Below are 25,672 nucleotides of genomic sequence, written 5' to 3' on the forward strand. Positions count from 1 at the left end.
AAGGCGCCGAGTGGGCGGGTTTGCGTTAGTCACCGTGTCTTGTTGCGCTGTGTTACCTGCACCGTGCTCTGCCAGATGTTGCGCGAGCGCGCGCGACACCACGCGCAGCGCGGCGTGGTTTCGCGAAAGATGTAAACAAGAGAGGAGGGTGGCCCAAAAGGCGGAGCATCGCCATGAGCAACGCCAAATTCCGGCTTCACTTTTGCTTCACAAAGAGTGACGTCAGGGCCTCTCCTTAGTTTCCTTCCTCCGTGGCCATATACCTTCCAAGCGCCGGGCGGGCCGGCTGAGTTAGAGCGCAGGCAGCGCAGGTTCCCTACGTTTTTTGGTGTTCCGATTGTCGCGCTCGCGTTTGACTGCAAGGAAATCATGTCTGGCTGCTGCGCCTTCGGATGCAGCAACCGAACTGAGTCTGGAAAGACTTTTTTCTATATTGCGACCGGGAAAAATGACTGAGGGCGTCGTTCTGCGTAGTTACACAGAATCGGCCGGGAGAACTTCAAGCCTACAAAAAACACCCGCGTGTGCGAGGTATAAGTACACTTTGCTTGTGCTTTTCGGCACTGTTTTAGAAGATATTTAAGTGAAGTGCACGCGGTGTTAGCGATGCTACGAAAATAGGAGTTCATTGCAGGGATCGTTCGCGTCTTGCACGTTTGACGCGGGCACACGGGTACTCGTTTGTTGCTCAACACACGCGGTTATTCCGTGCTCGTGGCATGCGAAGGCACACTTGTCGCGCGAGAATTCCGCGTCCTCACGTGCACCAGGTACTCGCATGATTTCTCCGCGCACGTGAGCGCGCTCTCGCCTCGAGTCACTCGAGCCATATGGCACTTGCTTTTCGCAGATTGTGACGATCGCAGTCAATAAAAACATGGTCAATACGAGGCCCATGATACTTCCTTCTTTCCACTTATCCTTTGCTCATTTATACATACGCATTTCGAGCTTGAAACCAATGGCCAGGTGATATTACCAACACATGCTTCAAATTTTGAGCTTGTAAGCCGAGCAGATGCAATGAACTGAAGTCAGCATACATATTATGTTTTATATTGGAATGCTACGGTGCATACCCAAATAATGTTGTGCTTGATGCATAACAAGAAATAAAAAACAACAGAACACCCAGTAGCTTTAGTTTCACTCTGTCACTATGAATGTTACATAAACCGCTCTAAAAGCACAAGAATTTTATACATCGCATATGTAACTTAGAAAAAAAAAAGTGGTGCGTCACGAGCGGGCATTCCTGCTTTTTTTTTACACAGGCAGCAAATCTTGGCAGTCTAAGAAAACCGCCATAAATAAGTTGAGAAGAGTAGCCGCTCATGAACGCACTAGACAGCCGCGTTCATAAATCGCAATGTAGCAAACTCTCGCTCATAATCAGTGTACAGAAGTACATATACGTTGCTGCAATCACGCAAACGGCTCATATTGGCCTTCCCCAAGATTTAGTGCACAAAATGGTCATCGAAGTTGGTTTTTACGCCTGCTGTGCACAGATCGTATTACGATCACGGCGCAAACACCGGTGCGCACACGGCAGTCGCAGTGTGTCGTGCGTATACGGCGGACGAAGTCGCCCGGCAGAATCGAGAACGCGCGGTATCCGTTTACAAACTAAATTAAATGTATCCGATTTAGCTTGTAAGATTATACAATGAACGTACGTGCCTGTGACACTGTCAGGTGTTGGTTTCGTCCTGATTGGAAACATTCAATAAGAAGCCGACGGCGGTCCGCGACGTTCATGCCCAAAAGCACAAGCTTGCCTCATTCCGGTTCGAAGTGACGAAATGTTTCCTTCGTAGCTCGCTCCGCGGAAGGGGGAAAAAAAACGCGTGCATAAGCTCCCGATAGCAGCGCTAAGCTGCTGCCCACAATCGTAGCACAGTTCCAGCAGTAGACACGATCGGCGTGCAAAACAACCACCGGCTGCATTACTTCGCACAAAATGACATGTTATTTTCGTTTTTAGCAACCATTATCGCAACCTTGAGCGATCGGAAAGCGCGTTTCCCCCTCTTGGCCGGCGGAGAAGGGAAGCTTCGTTCCGGCCGCGAAGCTCTCCACATCTCTGTAAGGTGCCTTGGGGATGTCTCGTGCCGAAGATGCCCTCTCGGTGAGCGCATATTTCACCCCTCATCTTTTAAGAGGTTCAATACATACAAGCATTTGCCTAGCAAACCAGATTTTTTTTTTTTCAAGGGAATTTTCCACGTCTCAGTAATTTCTCTCGTCGTATTCGAGTGCTGATTGCCGTGTTATAGTTTGTTAACGAAGCTTTCCCTCAAGTCTAAATATTTTAAGGCAGTTTTCCTAGCCTCTAAAGCCGCTCGAGTTGGCTCTTCTCCTTGAGCGGCCATTTTTCCTAGAAAGTATGCCTTCCAACTACTCGGAATCAGCATAAACCGACTATCGCGGACAACATGAGTCTCTTTCCACGTAAGTGTGAGGCTCGGAGCAGGAGCTGTGGCGCTTGAAAGTAGCCTGGCGCCTGACGAACCAACCGACTGAGCTATCTTTCTGGGCAACATCGAAGGGTCACGAGTTCAAATCACCTGTTATGTTCCTTTTTTTTTGCTGCCCCTTTTTCTTTCTTTTTTTTTTTTTTTTAATGTCTTTTCCTTTATTTTATCACTGTACAGGAACCCTCCTAAAAAAAAATATATATATATATTTATATAGATCTTCAAATATTTATGGCCTCACACTCACATGTGCAGGTCATAAATACCAGGTTCTCTAGCCGAGTGCCATCCATGCGGTATAACCGAGCTCAGATTGGTCCACCTTGACTGACCAAGTAGGGCACCACTGTAGGTTAAATGAGGCGTACAACTCCTGCGGGACCCGCCGTGGTTGCTCAGTGGTTATGGTGTTAGACTGCTGAGCACGAGGTCGCGGGATCGGACCCCGACCACGGCGGCCGCATTTCGATGGGGGCGAAATGCGAAAACACCCGTGTACTTAGAATTAGGTGCACGTTAAAGAACCCCAGGTGGTCGAAATTTTCGGAGTCCTCCACTACGGCGTGCATAATCAGAAAGTGGTTTTGTCACGTAAAACCTCATAAATTAATTTTTAATTTAACTCCTACGGGGACGGTAGAGTATCCGTCTCCAGTGCAAGAGGACCGTGATTCAAATCCCGGTCTGCACCGGAAAATACAAAAAAAAAAAAAAACGTGTGTTGAGAAAATTGCACAAACAGGCCTGGAGTGCGGCCTGATCCCGCTGACCAGAACCGGTAACGCACTCTCTCACCAGAGCAGGATTGGCCACCCTGGTGCAGTACTTGGCCACAACCTCCTATATGAATACAACAATCAAACCCCGGCCCTCAGTCCCCAGCAGCCGCGAAGCAACTGACCACGGCGGCGGTCAGATCTGTGACGCTGCAGAGGGTGCTAAGAATACCTGGCTCCGGACAGGCCGCCATTGGAATCTGAACCTGGCAACATTTAACGTTAGAACGCTATCTAGTGAGGCGAGTCTAGCAGTGTTATTGGAGGAATTAGAGGGTAGTAAATGGGATATAATAGGGCTCAGTGAGGTTAGGAGGACAAAAGAAGCATATACAGTGCTAAAAAGCGGGCATGTACTGTGCTACCGGGGCTTAGCGGAGAGACGAGAACTAGGAGTCGGATTCCTGATTAATAAGGAAATAGCCGGTAACATACAGGAATTCTATAGCATTAACGAGAGGGTGGCATGTCTTGTTGTGAAACTTAATAAGAGGTACAAAATGAAGGTTGTTCAGGTCTACGCTCCTACATCTAGTCATGATGACCAGGAAGTCGAAAGCTTTTATGAAGACGTAGAATCGGCGATGGGTAAAGTCAAAACAAAATACACTATACTGATGGGCGACTTCAATGCCAGGGTAGGCAAGAAGCAGGCTGGAGACAAGTCAGTGGGGGAATATGGCATAGGCTCTAGGAATAGCAGAGGAGAATTATTAGTAGAGTTTGCAGAACAGAATAATATGCGTATAATGAATACCTTTTTCCGCAAGCGGGTTAGCCGAAAGTGGACGTGGAGGAGCCCGAATGGTGAGACTAGAAATGAAATCGACTTCATACTCTGCGCGAACCCTGGCATCATTCAAGATGTAGACGTGCTCGGCAAGGTACGCTGCAGTGACCACAGGATGGTAAGAACTCGAATTAGCCTAGACTTGAGGAGGGAACGAAAGAAACTGGTACACAAGAAGCCAATCAATGAGTTAGCGGTAAGAGGGAAACTAGAGGAATTCCGGATCAAACTACAGAACAGGTATTCGGCTTTAACTCAGGAAGAGGACCTTAGTGTTGAAGCAATGAACGACAATCTCATGGGCATCATTAAGGAGTGCGCAATAGAAGTCGGTGGTAACGCCGTTAGACAGGAAACCAGTAAGCTATCGCAGGAGACGAAAGATCTGATCAAGAAACGCCAATGTATGAAAGCCTCTAATCCTACAGCTAGAATAGAACTGGCAGAACTTTCTAAGTTAATCAACAAGCGTAAGACAGCGGACATCAGGAACTATAATATGGATAGAATTGAACAGGCTCTCAGGAACGGAGGAAGCCTAAAAACAGTGAAGAAGAAACTAGGAATAGGCAAGAATCAGATGTGTGCGTTAAGAGACAAAGCCGGCAATATCGTTACTAATATGGACGAGATAGTTCAAGTGGCTGAGGAGTTCTATAGAGATTTATACAGTACCAGTGGCACCCACGACGATAGTGGAAGAGAAAATAGCCTAGAGGAATTCGAAATCCCACAGGTAACGCCAGAAGAAGTAAAGAAAGCCTTAGGAGCTATGCAAAAGGGGAAGGCAGCTGGGGAGGATCAGGTAACAGCAGATTTGTTGAAGGATGGTGGTCAGATTGTTCTAGAGAAACTGGCCACCCTGTATACGCAATGCCTCATAACCTCGAGCGTACCGGAATCTTGGAAGAACGCTAACATAATCCTAATCCATAAGAAAGGGGACGCCAAAGACTTGAAAAATTATAGACCGATCAGCTTACTGTCCGTTGCCTACAAAGTATTTACTAAGGTAATCGCAAATAGAATCAGGAACACCTTAGACTTCTGTCAGCCAAAGGACCAGGCAGGATTCCGTAAAGGCTACTCAACAATAGACCATATTCACACTATCAATCAAGTGATAGAGAAATGTGCAGAATATAACCAACCCTTATATATAGCTTTCATTGATTACGAGAAAGCGTTTGATTCAGTCGAAACCTCAGCAGTCATGGAGGCATTACGGAATCAGGGTGTAGATGAGCCATATGTAAAAATACTGGAAGATATCTATAGCGGCTCCACAGCCACCGTAGTCCTCCACAAAGAAAGCAACAAAATCCCTATAAAGAAAGGCGTCAGACAGGGAGATACGATATCTCCAATGCTATTCACAGCATGTTTACAGGAGGTATTCAGAGGCCTGGAGTGGGAAGAATTGGGGATAAAAGTCGATGGAGAATACCTTAGCAACTTGCGATTCGCTGATGATATTGCCTTGCTTAGTAACTCAGGAGACCAATTGCAATGCATGCTCACTGACCTGGAGAGGCAAAGCAGAAGGGTGGGTCTGAAAATTAATCTGCAGAAAACTAAAGTACTGTTTAACAGTCTCGGAAGAGAACAGCAGTTTACGATAGGTAGCGAAACACTGGAAGTGGTAAGGGAATACATCTACTTAGGGCAGGTAGTGACCACGGATCCGGATCATGAGACTGAAATAACCAGAAGAATAAGAATGGGTTGGGGTGCGTTTGGCAGGCATTCTCAAATCATGAACAGTAGGTTGCCACTATCCCTCAAAAGGAAAGTGTACAACAGCTGTGTGTTACCAGTACTCACATATGGGGCAGAAACCTGGAGGCTTACGAAAAGGGTTCTGCTGAAATTGAGAACGACGCAACGAGCTATGGAAAGAAGAATGATGGGTGTAACGTTAAGGGATAAGAAAAGAGCAGATTGGGTGAGGCAACAAACGCGGGTAAACGACATCTTAGTTGAAATCAAGAAAAAGAAATGGGCATGGGCCGGACATGTAATGAGGAGGGAAGATAACCGATGGTCACTAAGAGCTACGGACTGGATTCCAAGAGAAGGGAAGCGTAGCAGGGGGCGGCAGAGAGTTAGGTGGGCAGATGACATTAAGACGTTTGCAGGGACAACATGGCCACAATTAGTACATGACCGGGGTAGTTGGAGAAGTATGGGAGAGGCCTTTGCCCTGCAGTGGGCGTAACTAGGCTGATGATGATGATGATCTCTGGGCACAAAGTATTTGTACTTCAGTAAACACTCAACCCGATGTGTCACCGAATATCAAGCTCTTCCAACACGGCGGCCTTCCCGCGACGCAGTCGGCTTGGAAGGTATATGGCGGTGGCCGCTCAGTGTTGCCAGTAATATCCTGACCTTTGCGGTACTCTGAAATTTTTGCGGTACTCTGAAATAGTGTTCCTGTATATGCTCCCGCATATACAGGAACACTATGGCGTAGATACCGCGGCCGCCGCGGGGTGCCGCCACGAGTCCGCTGGCCATAACACCCCTTGAACTTCGTAAAGTAGCGACACTCCCCTCCTCCGCCTTCACTCCTCCTCGTTTCTCCTCTCTTTCACGCTCCCTCCTCGACCGTGGCGCCACCTACACTGCTCGGGCGTAGCAACAGAGCCAGCATGCGCTCCTCGCCTCTCCGTAGACGCTTCTCGAGCAAAAATGGCGCTGATGCACGGCGCGAGGGCTTACGTGATGCCATTAGGCCAATAGCGACGCGGCGTCGGCCTCGACCAGAGTGCGCGAGGAGGAGGCGGCATTCTTCAAAGCGTGGCACTGCTTTACGAAGTTTAAGGGCACTTATCTGGCCAATCGCACCGCGGCTCGCTGAGGCCAACCGCATTTGGAGTCGTGGCATCTCCAAAATGAAATTTGAACTGCGCGCCACGGTGACATTTAGAAGGCGGAGCGTCGGGGGCGCGCCCCAGCGCGCCGTAGCCTTCGCAGCGCAATGCATTGAAGAAGGAACCGGAGCACAGCAGAGGTCGTGTTTGATTGCCAATAACTCCGCTTCTGCTGAACGCGCTGAAGTGATCTTGCGGCAAAGTATTTCAGAAATAGCCTATTTTAACTTCAAATGCATTTATCCACTTCGATAAAAAGTGGCTCAGGGCCCCTTTAAATGCCACTTTTGTCTCTTGCGTATAAATTATATAGTACATTCAAAAATAGCAGCTGATGTCTACAAGGGTAGACACACGGAGCCTGGAGTGTGTGCTGTTCCCATCGCTTGTTCTGTGCTCTGCATTACTGCGTCAAGCGTTGTTTCGGTTTTGCTTTTCTAATGATGTTTTTATACTTGCAGCTACGCACCCGTCTTATACATCACGGACTGGACCGAGCTCATCAGGTACACTGTCCGCAGGAGGGTCGGAAATTGAGCTTGTTCGTATATTTTGAAACTTATTTGGAAGGGCACTAAACGACGGAAGAAGGAAAAAAAAACAACGCATGGGCATTGACTAACCGTTCGTTACGTGGAGGAACGTGTGGTGCCAAAAGAAGTGTTTTCAGTATATACGTTTCTTCAAACAAAAACTAGTATGGTATGCCCCCATCGTGTTGTTTTTCCATGTCCTTAAATTTAGCGCTCCTCCAAACAAGTTTCAAAACTGTCCGCCTTCGCAGATGCTATTTCAGCAGTGCGAGAGAGCGAGAAGTGCGCTGAAAAATTTTTTTTTCTTATGTAACGGATGTTTTATTTGACAAGTATTCAACCAGAGGGATACTTGCTTGGATGCAAATATCACAACCTCGGCAGTTCCCGCCTAAATACGGGAAAACGGAAAACTCTGACCCGGAGGCGCAGAACCTCATATATATATATATATATATATATATATATGAGTGAAGGTCAGTACAAACATAAGCCATGACGTTTTATTTTTTCTTTTTTTAAATATATAATATTCCTACGCCTCCGGGTCAGTCATAATGGAGTTGGAGCGGTTGCGTAATTTCACAAACTTATACAATATTGGCGAATGTGATTTCATAACGAACACACACACACACACACACACACGCACACACACACACACACACACACACACACACACACACACACACACACACACACACACACACACAGACGCATATATATATATATATATATATATATATATATATATATATATATATATATATATATATATATATATATATATATATATATATATATATATATATATATACATATATATATAGTCATATCATAAGAAGCCAACAAACACTGACACCAAGGACAACATATTGTAATTTCCCCGATGTTGTCCTTGGTGTCAGTGTTTGTTGGCCTCTTATGATATGACTAATGAAAATCGGGCCCCTCGGTTAACCTCCTTTCTTCTCGTTTATATCTATATATATATATATATATATATATATATATATTTAAAACCTCTGTCACACGATTTACCGTGACGCTTATATTTTTCCATCAAATTTCATTGTCATTAATTTCTCATTTATATACTATATATATATATAAGCGTCACGGTAAATTTTGTTGAATCAACACGTCCTCCTCTGTGCGTGTTAGCTAGTGACATCAACAATGTTACAATCCTCTGCTTCTTTTTATAGCCATGTACAGTTGCTGCATGTATTTAAGCTATCTAGTTATTGCTAACTTCTCCCCCTCTGTAGTTTTGACTCTGGTACTTCCCTCTGTACGTATGTGTAAATCGCATTTGTGACGTTATTTTTAACATGACGCAATATCAACGTTATCCTAGCCGACATGTGTAGGAGAATAATGAGCGTGTCACGAAGGGAAGGAATGAAATGATAGATCTTATGGAATTAAGTCAGGCTGAAAAAAATTACGACGAGATGCCTTGTTTATTCCTAATGCTCGAGTTTGACAATTATTATTTTGTCATGCAAAAGGAAGATTTATTTTCAACATTGCCAACGCATGACGTTTCTGACGCGGTGAGCGCATGCGGCCGAGTGTTTGCGTAGTGACCGCTCGCCATACGGTCGTTAGTTTTTCTTTTTATCTTAAATATGGCGCAGGTATTGTTTTTACTAATATCCTGTTCTTTTTTGCCTTCTTTCAGAGAGCACACCTCGGAGTAAGCATCTGCTCTGTAGCTTTTAAATATTTCAGCATTTTATTCTTTTGAAAATTTGAACGTTTTCAGTCTTTGAAGGTGCGATGAAGCATTGACCACGATGATGACGATGATGATGTTTATTGCCATCGCCTTCGGAACGGAGCGCATACAAATAGCCCCTAACCTGGTTAATCTAATCAGGTTTTACTACATCTATCGCTATCTAGCCTTTTGGCTATCTGATCTCGATTTAACTTTTGTGTTTAAAACCTCTGTCACTATACTGTGTCGTTACCTAGATCTGCAATAACGACGGTTTTATCAATCTCTGCTTTGCTTTCACCAATACTCTAATCGTCGCTTACTTATCTCTGCTTACCTACCACGATATTGAGCAGAGTCGCCGCCTGTCGGACACTGGCTGTACCACGGATTGCGTGTACCGCGCCACGCGTCGTCTGCTAGGCATTACGTGCTTACATTGGCAGCCTGAAAATACGATCATTAATTTGATGCGAAACTTCGGGCCCAATCAGATAATACATTCTTCTACGCGTACACAGGGAACAGGAGATAACATCTTCGACTTGACAGTTATTACTGTCACTTTCCCGCTGGTTCTAATAAACTCGGAAATCATACAAGGCATTTCAGGTAACGTACCAAAGTGCCATCTGCCACTCGGGTGCACTGAAACAGCCAGGACGGCTGAACTTAGTGTCCTTAATTAAAAAAAAAAAAGCAGAATATCCTGCCCTAATCGTGTCTTATCTCGACTTACGAGGTCCAGCAGAGTGGCCGCTGGCATAACTACGGATCTAAAAAGGAGAGAGAGACCGGAATAGTAAAAAAGAGACAATGTAGCTAAGCCTTTGCGGGGCCTACAGCCGCGCTCTGAGGTGTGTTGCTTCACAGAATTCCATCAATGCCGAAAATGCACGCTTATTGATGGAACTGTGAGCATTGGGGAAGAGTAGGCACTATCTCCTTCATCTTTTTCTCCCCGTACCCCTTCCCCGTGCAGTGCTGTTGAGGTGTCCTCCTGTGAGAGACAGTTACGTCACTTATCTCTTCCATTTCTCTTTAAAAAAACACACAACCACGGATAGTGGGGATCGTGCCACGCGTCGTCTGCTAGGCACCACGTGTTTACACGTTCAGGTACCGCGTGCATAACTTTAAGGTATGTTTGTTCTGTGGTTGTAGAGCAGTCGTAAATGCGTGTGCACATTTTTTTACTGTGGTAACAAACATTTGGCCTCGCGCCGTTGTCTTTGCGCTGCAAGATCGGCGACTGCCCGTGTCGGGCACGCGATGGGTGGAGTTTATTCTGTTTCTTGAAAGAATGAGGGGAACCGAAGCAACAGGCGCAATGGCCTGACGGGGCATCAGCTCATCTGCCATACAGCTGACAGGGATTTACAATACAATATTTCGAACGTGGCAGTACACGTTACGGGAGGAGTTATTCCTATTACGTTGCACATAATACTGGTTAGTTAACAATATAGAAAGGGGCAGCATTAACACGAGCAAAATACCGCAGTAATAGTAAAATTAGTACACCAGCACAGTGAACACAAGTATGAATTTAGTGATGTACAAAAGAAAGGAACAGTTTTGACATTTACAGCAGTCAAAACAAGGTAGCTTATATTTCGCCTATGGTTATACGTGTTATATTTACAGCGCTACTCAGTCATTGTAGATTATTCTCTTTTCAATATTGTTATTAAATATTTACTTCGAAAGGTGACTATTACACTTGATACTAGTGTTTAGAATTGTAAGATCTATGCAACCAATATTCCATGTGTCCGTAATGGGTATATTGTGGTGGGATGATATGGATTTGTAACATTTAATTGAATTTTGTGCATGTTCTGTAGTAAACGAAAGGTGAACACCTGGTTGGCTTTCAGAAGTTGGTGAATAACGGTTGTCCCTTGAGATGATGTAACACGCAGAGGTTTTTTACTAACTGTTCGAGCAGGCATGCATGCGCCACCCGAAACTGGAATACGAGAGTATAATACAAGGACACTTTCAAGTGTACCGCTATTAGATTGCCAATTTTGTACACACTTGTGCTCAAGTCAGCCGAAAGCGTAGTGGCATGTGCATTCCAGGATAAATTCTCATGATACCAAACACCCAGAAACCTGTCCGATCAGGACATTTATTGAATATTCTGTTATTGTATTTATTGGCCCCAAAACAAGGTAACTGGCCTTGGTAAGATTAAGGCTAAATTTGTTTACTTGAAGCCAAGTGCGAACCAATAAATATACATTTACTTTATGCCCGCTAAAATGACCTTCGCATCCTCCGTTGTCCACAATCATATTAGTTCTATTCTGGCTTCGTGTTTCGACTACGTCACAGGAAGCCTTTGCGCTCGGTGTCAACAAATGAGATGGTCGCAGCGACTTGCCGCGATATCACTGCGCGATCTCTGTGTCAACACGAAACAAGTGGCGCGAACATCACTCAGCAGTAGAAAAAAGAATCGTAACCATGTGGTCATATCATAACGCTTCGCACTCTTACACAAGAGTTGCGATCTATGTCAGTTGGTACACAATCCTGAGAGTTAAACCAGTTAAGAGACGAACAACAGAGGAGAGACGTGGGACACACAACGACTGGACTGTAATTTGTCGAAAAAAAAAAAAAGAAAACATCTCCTAGGAAAACCAGGCGAGCATGCGCAGCAGAAGAGCTAAACCGCACACGAACCAACGTTGATTATGAGACAGACCAAGTGGCTGTAGCAACAGTGCGATAGGAAACTTAGTTCCTTCTGCATCAGTGAGATAGAAGTTGTGCCGACGCAATTATCCCCTCGCATGCCGACGTGATAAGCGTCGTTGTGTGTGCCACCTCTCTTCCGCTGTTCTTCGTCTTTTGACTGGTTTAAATCTTAAGTACTACTCACGACAACCGCATTATGATAATTGCGACAATTGCATGACTCTCGCTTGGACGCGAACAGCCTTAATTAGCTATACGTCTGAGGTGTCCTTTGAATATGTGGCTCGGACGCCCTCGCAATGATCTAATTTTGCCTCGCAGGTGAATTGCGAGCTTTTTTTGTGTGCTTTGATGCACCGTTACAAAAGGAAAGCTTATGGGAGTATTACATGAGGCTTGACGAGAGAGTTTCTGCAAGCAGAATGTCACAGCACTGAATTGAAAGGCGGCTCTTCCGTTCGCTCTTCATTGTGGCGCTGTTAGCTTGACGGAAGGCCACGGCCATTATTGGCTAAAATATAAACAACCTAATAATTTTTATCCCTTAATATACTTGAAACGTTTTCGCATTGCTGTCGTGCGCCCAGCCGTGCAAGAGCAGCGTTGTGCTTAAACGACTTGTTTTTGGGGATATACGTCGATAAAAGCAAGCAAGCAACATTTGACGTCACCTGGCGATCCCACTAACGTGTTGTCACTCAGTGGCATAGCCTGTCTAACTGAACTTATTAACTGTCTGCATTTCACAGCAGATTGGAGAAAATGAAACGGAGATGTATATGCGTAGAATTGGTGAATCAGAGTGCGCCATTAACTTGCTACTTCGCTGTGTAGGAACACAGACGTCCTTTTTTTTTTTCAGTGCAAGATTCGCAGATAATCCGGTAATAATTTTCGCAGGAATGTTGATAGTAGGTGGAACACGAGCGAAAAGTACACAAGAATCGCTAGGGAAGGGCCGAAACAGAGACTATGTGGCTGAGTGCCAGTCCCCCGTAGAATGATATCTTGCGCTTCTTTCAACTTTAGCAGGAAATAAGTTTGGGCGTGTTGGTGGGATACATACGAACTGAGATACATAGCACAAGAAAGACAAAGGGACAAGCAGGTATACGGGACGGGCCCTAACTTTCAACAATTGATTTATTGCAGCTGGTGAGCATATATACTCTCTGGGACGCCACTGCAATAGACACACAGAAGGGAAGGAGGAAAAGTAGTCATGTGACTACTATACCCAAAAAATTCAAGCTCTTTCTTTGATAAAAGTATTGATTTATTGATTTATTGATTTATTGCAGCTGGTGAGCATATATGTACTCACTGGGACGCCACTGCAATAGACACACGGAAGGGAAGGAGGAAAAGCAGTCATGTGACTACTATACCCAACAATTCAAGCTCTTTCTTTGATAAAAGTATAGACGGCGTGCTAACGCAATCGTCATCTGCTCTGGCTATCTCAGCTGCTTCGACAATTTCCCTCGTAATCTTATTCCTGTGGCGATAGACAACAACAGTTTGTTTCAGGAGAGGGAAGCACGGTGCCTTCGCGTCACATTTTCTACAATGTGCAGCCAGATGCCCATCTATTGCGATGCTCTCCACTTTGTTACTATGCTCCGCCAGACGCATGTTTAAACATCTGCCCGTTTGGCCCACGTAGCACTTCCCACACGAAAGTGGAATCTTATACACCACGTTGCGAGTGCATTTAACAAAAGGATATTTGTGCGTGGTAGCGCAACCAGGCTTTTGTTTCCTCATGGGACAGCTCAACACACTCAACCTCAAGAGTTTGTTAGGTGCTGTAAAACAGATAGAAGCTGAGATAGCCAGAGCAGGTGACGATTGCGTTAGCACTCCGTCTATACTTTTATCAAAGAAAGAGCTTGAATTGTTGGGTATAGTAGTCACATGACTGCTTTTCCTCCTTCCCTTCTGCGTGTCTATTGCAGTGGCGTCCCAGTGAGTACATATATGCTCACCAGCTGCAATAAATCAATTGTTGAAAGTTAGCGCCCGTCCCGTGTACCTGCTTGTCCCTGTGTCTTACTTGCGCTATGTATCTCAGTTCGTATGCTTCTTTCAAGCAAATAGGAATGTTCAGTTCGTGCGAAACATTTGGCATTGGAGGGCTATACGATCAGTTCGCTTTAAGCAGGGTATTTCCTTACTATGGTATTTGCTAGAAAATCTGGACAAATGGCTCACAGCGAAGCGCCGCCGTGTACATTTCACTGCGGCCGTCGACCGCCTATCCACATTCATGCGGCAACGGTGCTGCCATCTGTAGCTTGATCTCGCAGAGTGTACTCATTAACGAGCAAATACCTCATCTGCACCGAGTGCAAGAGATTGGTAACGGGTGTCATTTCGCTTGTAGTCGTGAAAAGCCTTGTCAAGCGAAGCTTGTATTGGCTCGCAAGTTTCGGTAGCGTTGTCGTGGTCACGCAAAAAAACCCAGTTGATCCCAGATGAGAGCAGCTGCGGGATAGGACGGTTTGGGGAGTTGACAGCTGCGCCGGCGCCGGAGCGTAAGTCATTAGCAAGGATTCCAGCTGCATAGGCGCGCGCTCACGCCACGCGCGCAACCACTTAGAGCCGTTTCGCTTCTGCCGAGGAGGGAAAGGGCAGGAAAGGGTCTCGGGTTTCCGTTCACTTCAATCTCGTTAAACGGATGGGACGGCGACACGCTGTGCGTTCCCTCGAGCAACAGGCAGCCTTCAACGAGCGGCGGCGAGAACTCGCCCGTGAAAGGGCTCGCCGCCACCGCGCCCATCCAGTCGTTATAGCCGCCCTAGCCCCGGCAATCCGATAGCAACGAAAGGACGATCCCGAGCTGGTGGAGCAGGAGGCCGAAGCAATCCGGCACCGTTACCTGTGGGTTAAGCATGACGAAGGTCACGTGCGCGCAGGACAAGCTTCGCTTACCCCCATTTTCCGGTAGGGGAAGGGTTAGTATTTTTTATTCCTTTTATATCCACATCAATTATATCGACATTGCAAGTGAATTTTCGCCGCCGCCGTGGGCGGCGGCTTGTTCGTTAGGCTCCGCATAGCTGTAGATGCGAGGGTGAGCCGAGAAGGATGGTGGCAAGGTGCGGTGGCGTCTTCTCGCGCTTGCAATGGAGAATAGGCGGGGAGGGAGCGCGCCGACTTCGCGCGCGCTAGGAGGGCACAGGGGAGCAGGGTAGCGCCCGTGTCCGCTTCTACTCCGGCCGCGCGCGCCCTATCTTGGAGGTAGTCTGTTGTGGGTTCGATGACTAGCCGACACAAGATAGCTGATGGATTCGTGCTCGCTGTGTTCGCTCACCGCTGCTGTCGCACATCACCACGCCAGCGTTCTCACAGCGAGCGACCGAGTGAGATGTGTTCATCTGTGCTTGTGCGCGCGCGACAGCGTGCTTGTTAACTTAGTTTGTAAGCGAACGTTTTCTGTAGTTCATGCGGCTGATAAAACTGCTGACCTTCCTACGTGTACCGGTCTATTATTTTCTATCGCAATCGATGCTTCGCCTTTGAAGCGAATTTACAACTTTTTTTGTGTGTGTTGTCTTTGTCTAGCCTAACGTTCATTTTCCTGCGTACCCTAGCAGCGTGGCGCGGGCGCTATGAGCTTTGCAGCCCGCCAGTGGTTGACGCTCGTTGACTGACTCTCGCCTGCTTTTGTTTGTTTTCAGCGCCAAGGGGTGCAAGTAAGAAACTCACTCGGCGCTAAAACTTCCTATCATGCTTTTTTTTTGTGCGAAAAAGAAACATGCAGCGTGATTCCATGCATGTATGTACGCGCGTGAGAGCGCGTGCGCGCATTTTATTTCGAGCAACCTTGAAAAAAGAAGCCACTCCGTTTCTTCGAGTGGATTTCTTGGAGACGCCAACGTTTCTTGAAAAAAAAAAAAAGGAAAATCATGAATGAATGTGCTAAAGGTAAAACAGTTGGTTAATCGGCTAATTAAGTTGCACAAATGACCTTCCCGTATAAAGCTGTAGCTCAAGGACATGTGTTGAATTGGAGAGGAGGCGTCGCATTAAGGCAGCCAAGTATATTTGGAAGGGATGATATTTAGACCACCACTACCGTTAGTTTCTGCAGCGACAGACTAATGTTATTTAATATACGAGATTAGAAACAAAATGATAAGTTTTGTTGAACAAGGTTCGTGCAGTAAGGATATGTGAGTCTGCACGATAATTGTCGGACAATTGTTAATAGAATTTACAGAATTAATTTCTAATGACCTGTAGGCGGCACATTGTAATTGCAGACTTCAAGTCAACGTGTACCCAAAGTACAACTTTTTTGAATTTTTGTGGGATGTTACATATGGAAACATACGAGTTTTCATGTGGGGCCGGCACATGTGCATATGGGCAGGCAGCCTTCGACGAGCGGCGGCGACAACTCGCTCGTGAAAGGGCTCGCCGTCGCCGCGCCGATCCAGTCGTTAGGGCCGCCCTAGCCCCCTTGTATGCCCCACATCCATTGGATAGGGGGCATACAGATTTGTTTGGAGGAGTAGCACCAGTTTCCAGAAATCGGGGCTTAAGAGTTAGCTGTGAAATGTATTGCTCTTTCTGTTAAGCTTTATGTATTGTATACATCTGCAGTGCTGAGACATTGCAACTATATGTAAGAGATATAAGCATTGTAAGCACGCGGTAGTATGCATAAGATTTCTGCCATGGTACTGGTACCACCACTATGGCGGCACCTCCGCTAGGCATGAACATTGTAATTTTTCTCTGGAGCTCTCCTATGTAAATGCACGGAAATGGAAATATTGTTTTGTTTGGCATTTGCTGCATCAAATTCGATTAGGTTTCCTGCATTTAATAGAAGACAGTTAACATCGAACGAGTATTACAGCAAGCAGATTTTTTATTGCGGCAATCAGTCATTTACAAAATATGCTGCAAATAATAATTGGAGCATAACGGTGGTGTTTGCGTAGCGCACGAGAGTAGGAAAGGAAGGACAGAGACGAGTAAAGAGCGCTATTATAGGCGCCAAGCAAAATCCGATGCATACACTTCCTTGTATGTGGTTATTGCCATTCCAGGACACAAATGTGGCCTTTAAATAATAACTGAGCAATCCCAGCAAGCTGCTATTGTGAATACCTATGCATGTTTGGAACGCGGAAGACGCGAATGTTTCCATGCATTCTTCTACACACAAGAGTAGCTGGTCATGCGGCAGAGAGTAATATAAATCTTTAATTTCAATAGACAACGCCTTGAGTATTGTGTTACTTTGTTTTAAGATGTTCATAACAGCGGCTGAGTTCTTTACCACAAAAGGGTCGTCAAAGGTTAGATGGTTAAGCTTCCGTGCGCTTACGCAAACACCGCCATTATGAACCACGACCAACTCGCCCAAGCCTCTACCCTAATGCAGTAATTGGAGATCGCAGAGAGAGGCCTTCGTCTTGCAGTGGACATAGAATAGGCTGATGATGATGATGATGACTGCAAATAGTAAAAGAAAAAAGTGTAGGCATGCAGTTTGCTATTCTGTAACACGGCAATAAAAAAATCGATATCAATTTTATAAAACGCAGCTATTGGGACATCTAAATCGAACAAAATTGATTTACTTACACAGCTATGAACAGAGCTCGTAAACGTTACAATTTCACGGAAGTTGTAAACATGTATATACAATTTACGCACTTAAATACTATAAAAAATGCGGTTTGCAGAGTTGCAGTAGCGGCTGGTCCAGCAGAGTGTCAGATTTGTAAACTTTGTGCTTCGAATTCATTGAAATTTAGCAATTTCCAACAACTTTTGTAGATAATGTGAGGCTCAAAATTGAATATTATGTTGGTCATATCCAGCTTTCTTTCCTAAATGAAACACATTTCACTTAAATTAGTTAAAAAGAATACCTACATTTCACACGCAACTAAATGGGCCAATTGCAGTGAGGCCAGATGTAGAACATCCCCTTAGCATTATTTGTGACGATCAAGATGTCTTCTGAGATCTTTAGAACTTAACAGATGGGGCGTTTCTTGGGCTACTCTCGATGCTTTACGATGGCGCATGGCGAAAACGAGATAAACGAAACATAATCATGTCGTTCTGATTTCATTTCAGGCGGTGAAGCACCAGCAATAGTTGTCGGTAAGCTATAGATTGACTTTCTACATTGTAATTGCTGACGGAAGCCTGTTCAGCTTATATGCTTAAATGATCGGCTACGTGTAGCTATAAGCTTACATTATTAAATTATGTTGGCCTTCCGATAAAGACCACACACACACACACACACACACACACACACACACACACACACACACACGCACACGCACACGCACACGCACACGCGCACGCACGCACGCACACACACACACACACGCACGCACACACACACATATTGACGAAAGCAAACCACTCACCAAATGTATAGCTATAGTCATGCTCGTGCCGCTTCCATTTGTTTGGTTCAATTCGCGCTCAGCGATTCAAAACAGGCCATTTGTCGGGAAGCAAAGCCAATAAAATCTCACCGTCTCTCGCCTTTCGCAAGGATGCGCGGAAACGATCTGGCGATGCGCACACCTATAAACCTAACGGAGTCGCGCCACGATCCGATTGCGAGGCACGCCGCCGTCCCCGGGAGGCTCCGTATTAATTTTCCGAGGTTCTCCGACGGGCAGCGATCGTTGACAAGCGTGTCTTGCATTCCGCCCCGCGGTACTCGCCACCGATACGTGAAAGTGGCGACGTCGAGCTGAGCGGCACGACGCCATAGCCAGCGCTGTGAACGCCAGTAATAATAACACACAGCACACCCGCTTAGTCGCAAGGTAGCCCCGTCATCCGAGCCAAATATTATTTCGGGATTAGAGGCAGGAAACACGCAATGTTGCCCAAGACTTTCTGCTCTTTTCTTGCTCCTTCCTTGCTCTTTTTGTTCCTTGCTCTTTTCTTGTTCCCGAAACATATTGGTGCTTGTAAAAGCGCTCTGACGAACACCATGGCTAATGACAAGTTTCTATAGATGTTACGAGTAAGGACACGAATGAAACAACTAAAAGGGAGCGTGAGACGATAACACTGAAGCCAAGAAAAGTCGGTTTTAACACGCGATCGTGTTCCACAGCCACGCTGGCCACTCCTCGACGCACGCCACTGCGAAGAGGCAAGGGGGTGAGACACGCAACGTTACAACGAAGCAACATTGCGCCGAAAGTGATGAATGCATACGTCGCAAGCCATGGCTGTAATACTGTTCGGTACTCTTGCCGAGACGAGAAAAATAGGGCTTTTCCACTAGTGGCCATATATGATCACTCACTGAAATGAAATCAAATGAAGGTGTACGAGGGGGCAAAGCCTGTGCTGGCGGCTATTTATTCTCGAATGCGGTCGGGTTTTTCTTTTTTGTGCACACGTATGCTCTCAATACATACCACGTGGTCATGTATAGAAGTGGTTAATCTCTGCAAGAGTTCGTCACGAGGCGAGTAGGATGTATGAACAGCCACCGACTAGCCCCGCCCCCTTGAACCATGTGCCTATAGTGCCGGCTTTGTTAGCGAACGAACAAACCCAACTCGCAGGAATAAGTGTGCCAGTTCAAGGGCAAACATTCAAGGTGAAGCGTCACTGAACGTGCAAATACACAACGAATGTTTCAGCTCAGGCACAGCAAGCTTTAAGGAATGTTCCATTGCGGATTAAAGAAATTTCATGTGTTCTGCGGTGTGTGCTTGGCGGCTGCGTAACGCAGCTTCAAGCTGCATGGAGCGAGAAATGGTGCGCGAAGCGTGAAATGATGAATTATGTACTCATTGACCCGTTTATGAGCAAATTATATTTCGCACCCATTCAGGCATTTTCATAATTATGAACAGTATGATTAAAATGTTACTTACGCCCAACACAATATACCAGTCGCTCTTCCTAGGGTCTGCACACTGCGTGTTTATTTTATTTTAAGAAAGTATATTTATAATATCTTACAGGCCTTTAGGAATGCATTGGGTAAGGGGAAAACTATGGTTACATCAATGTAAAACAAGCGTTATTAAACGAGGAAGAAAATAAAAGCATCAACGTAACAAGCGCTTTATTCGCACAGCGTATGAGCGTACAACATCAATACACTCAATAGAAAAAGTGCAATTGAAGTCAAAAGCTAACTAGTGTCTTATGCACGTTAAGATACCAGTAAATGTTACGCGAATATCATCGCAATACAGAGTAGGTGTAGAAACGTGACAAGTGCTATATCAATTGCTGAATCACCACACTGCAAAGTGCAAAAAAAGAAAAGAAAATTAAGGAAAGTAATACAAGGCAACAACAAATAAACTCTGACATATACGATAATCTACAAGTTCAGAGACGAAATATGATACGTGAAACCACACATCATTTATTGAGAGAAATAATTTATTAAGCGTATCATAATTCATTATCAATTGATAAGGATGTAGAAATGTACCAAAAAAAGTTCGGCGGCATTGTGAGGCACGCCGTAGTGGCAGACTATGGATTAATTTTGAACCCAGGGTCTCTCTAACGAGCACCTAAATCTAAGCATTTTAGTATTCAGGCGGAATCTGGTTGGCGCGGTCGGGATCAAACCCGCGACGTTGAGCAGTGCGATATTCGCAAAGCTACAACGGCGGACAGAGAAGTGCGACGTTGTCACCTGGACGCTACGTTGCTTTAATGCGGTTTTGAGGATGCAGGCTGTGCGTCAGTTGTCCGCTTGACAAATTTGCATTGTGTTAATTTTTCGGTAATATCAGAAACGTACCATACTTCGAACTTAAATATATCTAGTTTGTCCGACACCGCTGTCGTGTCTAGTAGTGGCTAGGGTGCCTTGGGATCGTGGCGCGCATCGAGGTACCCTATATATAGCAGTGGTGTTTCCTCGACTTCTGACGTCGCCTTTTACCTTTCTCGCCGTCTCCCCATGTGTGCTAGTTGTGCGCGAAGAGTACCAAGGCTGTTATTCACTCGTTTCGAGGCTGCGTCGGTTTTTCCCATTCTCTGCCTCCTCTCCCCCTAATCCCAACCATTCCATATATTCCCCTCTGGATGGTTGCACATTAGTGGAAAGGTAGGCACATGAACTCATTGACCATACAAACGTGTGTATGATATGATTCATTTCAATTTTCGTGTGTATGATAATGAGGGCATGATGCACCTGATGCGCAGAGCATAAATAGATGACCGTTTGTAGTAAACGCCAGTTTGAAGCAGCGCCATTCCTGTCGTATGTGTTCCTTCGTCTTCGTCTTTAGAGCGTTTTTATGAAAACTGTCAAGATGAACCAACTCGCCAAATCAAGGTATTGTTGCAACAAAATTATTCTACAATGGGGGGGGACTCTATCCTCTCATCGCCGGCTGCAATTGACCCTGCCATCACCTGCATCAACGTTATTGTCATATGCACCTGTTAGTCAGGAACGTTGTCTTACTACCTCAAGAAAAAACTCATGCATCCGGAAGTTCAGGCCATCTTCGGGCTTGTCGAGCCATTCTGGGGTCACGTCAGAAGAATGTGCAAGCTCTTAATATCGGAGAAGTGGCGCCATATCCGAATCTACAATGACTGGTTCATGAGGATAACGACCCGAACAAAGACATGAGAAAGCTGATATACTACAAAAAGTTAGCAGGACAGACTACGGATTTGATTTGGCAACGTACAAGGCTCACATTACCTAAACAGCCGGCAAGAAGTTCCAAAGCAAACACGGTCACCATCTTGGGAGACGTTAGTCTACCTGGCACCGTAAGCAAGATCCCCGAGAAAGACCCGAGATACAGTTTCGAGCCGCACCTCAGCGGGCAGCAGCTCTTGGCTCTAGCAAGAAACGTAGGCGTCAAAGCGTGATCAAGGCATCAGTGAAGCTGTGGACTGCGTCCTGAAAAAAAGCCGATTGTGGAATGGCGTCTCGATCTCCGCTCAAGAGGATAGTGACTTGCCTGAAGGACAAAAAATTGGCCATTCTCCAAGCATATAAAGGAGGACAATTTGGGGTGTGGCCAGATAACCTGATGGAAGAGAAGACTAATGAAGCTATGAACAAGAACTTCAAGGTGAACTACTTTAACGCGGAGAAACAAAAGAAAGCAGCACTAAAACTGTCGAAAGACGAAATAATTACATGGAAGCCTCCTTTACATGCAAGACCCATAAGCCTGAATATCCTTTGTGCATGATCGTCTCAGAGAAGGCATCGTGGCAGTTCGAAGTAGGATGGTTCCTGCAAGGGCACCTGAAGCGACTACCAATCAAAGATCCCGTCATGGTGAGGTGTTCTGATTACGTTATCTTAGAGCTGCAAGATGGTACGGGATCTGTAGCCACAGCTTTCTCTCTAGACGTTGAATACTTATATTCTGTGACGCGTGAAGGCGTTCTACACTCTAAGAAAAGTTTACACCCTTTGGAGTGCCCCTTCTGCCACACAATAATCGTCATCTGCCTTGATGCGTTTCCTTTCTTGAAAACGCCGCGCCCACTACTTCCTGTCGGGAATGCTATCATGCTGATAACGCGCATGCCATTCATTACTCGAAAGTACCTGTCTCGCAGCGTTAAAGAAAGGAAACGCATCAAGGCAGATGACGATTATTGTTGTGTGGCAGAAGGGGCACTCCAAATGGTGTAAACTTTTCTTAGAATGTACGTGCTGTTCGTGAAAAAGATTGATGAAATGGGTAAACTGAATTTTCTGAACTTAGTGTACGACTATATTTTCAGACTTAGTATGAACTACGAAAATTTTTTAACCTTGTTAGAATTTTACTTGGATTCTACTGCCGTTAGTCACAATGCCCGTTATTACATTCAAAGCACATGAATCTATATTGAACCGTCAATAGCCGCGATATTATGGGATATTGTTTAGCGTCCTTTGACAACCGCGTTCATGCGGAACTAACTGGGAAATCATTCGTGTATTTAGTATGTCGACGACTATCTAATAGTCCTTAACAATTCATCAATTCTGTGTCTTGACGATGCTGTAGCAGATTGTCTTAAATTTTCACCAAGTTTTCCCAAGGGCTCAAGTTTACTTTTAAACTGCATAATGACAACTGTATTCAGTTTCTAGATCTTCAAATTTGATTTTTGTCAGATGACCACGTATGCTGGAGACACAACTCAAGATCAAAGAAAGGTGTTTTGCCTTTCGATAGCGCTCATTCTAAATTGATTAAGGGCACAGCCACCACATGCATTCAGAGTGCTTTGCAAAAGTAATGTGTTCACCAAATTGAGCATGGTATGTCTAGCCAAGTAGACAGATTGAAACATGCTGGTTTTCCAGTCTCTGTGATTTCATCTGTCTGTGAAACATTGCTTCAAAAATTAAAACGGTGAAGGAAGTGCCCAACTAAAAATCACGACAAGAGACCTGTACATCTAATCCCATACCTCCATAAAGTTTCCCATAATTTGAAAAAGGTGGCAAACCGACACAATGTCAATCTAGTTTTGTCAGCACCTTGTAAATTGTCAGCAGTGTGTAACCTTCAAAATAAGAAGCAGCAGAAACGCATGCAATGTCATACTAATCACCGGACCAATTACACCGAATGCACTTTAGATGTTGGGCATCAGATACCCTTAGATTGTGAACGCGTTTGTATAAGACAAACCGGCCAGTGCTTCAATGACAAGGCTAGACAGCACAATAATGATGTTAGAAAAGAATACGGCAGTCACTTGGCTGAGCACTACAATAAGTGTGCATGCACACCCATGTTTGGTGACACAACTTTCTTGAGGAAAGAAAACACAAAAATAGAACGCGAAATAGTTCAAGCATATTTCATAAGGGAAGCAGGCGACAAGTGCGTCAGCTGTCAGCCTTTGGTTTTGCAAGAAAATGAAGTGACGATATTTAGGCACATTAACTGACTGATCATACAATCGTGGGTATGATCTGATTCATTTACAATATTTTGTGTACATGATGATGAGTGCATGATGTAAGTGATGCGCAGAGCATAAATAGATGACCGTTTGTAATAAACGCCAGTTGGAAGTAGCGCCAGTACTGTCGTATGTGTTCCTTAATTCGACTTCGTCTTTAGCGCGTTTTACAGCGAAGCTGCATACCTATACCGTAAAGGAAATTTTCGTGTCGTTGTTGTAAGCAAAAAGCTCCCCTGATCCCGAAGCTGGTGCAATGCCGGGCCGACCGCGGTGGAGGTGAAGCAGGCGTTAAGCACTCCTCACACCTGCGCCGATACCGAAGCTGGTGCAATGCCGGGCCGACCTGGGGTGGAGGTGAAGCAGGCGTTACGCACTCCCCTATGTGGGCCGATTACGAAAATAGTGCAATATCAGCCCGACCCGCGACGGTGGTGAAGCAGGCGTTAAGCACTCCCCATACGTGGACCTATCACGGAGATAGTGCAATGCCGGGCCGACCACGGCGGAGGTGAAGCAGGCCTTAAGCACTACCCTACGTGGGCCGATTACGAAAATAGTGCAATATCAGCCCGACCCGCGACGGAGGTGAAGCAGGCGTTAAGCACTCCCCATACGTGGGCCTATCACGAAGATAGTGTAATAGCGGACCGACCCGCGGCGGAGGTGAAGCAGGCGTTACGCAATTCCCATACGTTGGACGATCACAAAGATAGTGCAATGACGGGCCGACCGCGGCGGAGGTGAAGCAGGCGTTAAGCACTCCTCACACCTGCGCCGATCCCGAAGATGGTGCAATGCCGGCCCGACCCGCGGCGGAGGTATATTTCGCCATGAAGGGTCCCACATACACAGCTTCGCTTGTCATCCTTCTTCACAGAGTTGAAGGGCACTGAGTTTTTTTTATGAGAACTGTCAAGATAAACCAACTCGCCCTCCCCCCCCCCCCCCCACACACACACACACACTCACACACACTACATCATCGTCTGCGCAGTGGCTCAATCGCTGTTGTGTTGTGAGCACGTGGTCGCGGATTTGATTCTCAGACTGCGCGATGGCTCAGAATGCATTCCTACGGGAGCAGAGTGTAAGGGCTTATTCACAGCGGGTACTCGCAGAGGTCCCATGAACAAATATTTTAGTATGCTCATGTCGCATATGCTCGCTTTTGGTCGTAAAGCCCTCGATGCTCATCTGGAAAATCGAGCAGGGAGCGACTGACCCAAAACAGTCGCTTTTTCGATCAAAATGCGACTATTTGCGACTTGAGTATACTCGAATAAGTATACTCGAATATTCGCGGCCAACTTTTTTGCGTGACCTCTGCGAGTCGGTGGTGTGAATAAGCCATGAGAACTATCGTTGGCCAAATTTCAGGTGCAAGCGAACAGTGTGAAGCCTGTCATAGCCCGCTTTGGCACACCAACGTACAATAAATAAATGCTCTGTTTCTCTTATTTTTTCAGCGCCAGGAGCTTCCAGGCAAGTTGCAATTGTTAACACTTATAATTATTTGTTCACCGTATTAGGAGACTACTGAGCCGATTTGAATGAAGTTGCATTTAGGAAAAATAAAAGGGAAATAAAACTGATTTAACGATTCGGTTTCTTTTCGGAATTAGGCGATAAATCAGGCTTCTCTTACAAAAGAGAAGCGCAAACTTTGCATATCCGTAACTCTGCACCAAAAACAGATGTCGCGTGAGCCTGCAGTTTGCGTAAAATTTTTACATCGTTTACGTGCGTTTTGCAGAGATCCTATTCGCAAATTAGTGGTTAACTTTAAGGCGCTGTGCCCTGAAATACACCGCCAATTTTGTCCGCTTTAGAAGACTCAATAGAGCCAGTTCA

At 45.6% G+C, this 25,672-nt stretch overlaps 1 protein-coding gene across 1 annotated transcript in view; it reads left to right on the forward strand.

The window, feature by feature from the left end:
* The window catches only part of LOC126525988 (uncharacterized), a 183,464-nt gene that overhangs the window by 113,875 nt on the left and 43,917 nt on the right, over nt 1-25,672 (forward strand). The window contains exons 11-12 of the mRNA XM_072284147.1: nt 7,384-7,428; nt 9,143-9,157. Coding sequence (XP_072140248.1) covers nt 7,384-7,428; nt 9,143-9,157 — 60 coding nt within the window. The remainder of the gene's footprint in view (nt 1-7,383; nt 7,429-9,142; nt 9,158-25,672) is intronic.

This window comes from Dermacentor andersoni, chromosome 8, assembly GCF_023375885.2.
Source record: "Dermacentor andersoni chromosome 8, qqDerAnde1_hic_scaffold, whole genome shotgun sequence".
NCBI classification, from domain to species: domain Eukaryota; kingdom Metazoa; phylum Arthropoda; class Arachnida; order Ixodida; family Ixodidae; genus Dermacentor; species Dermacentor andersoni.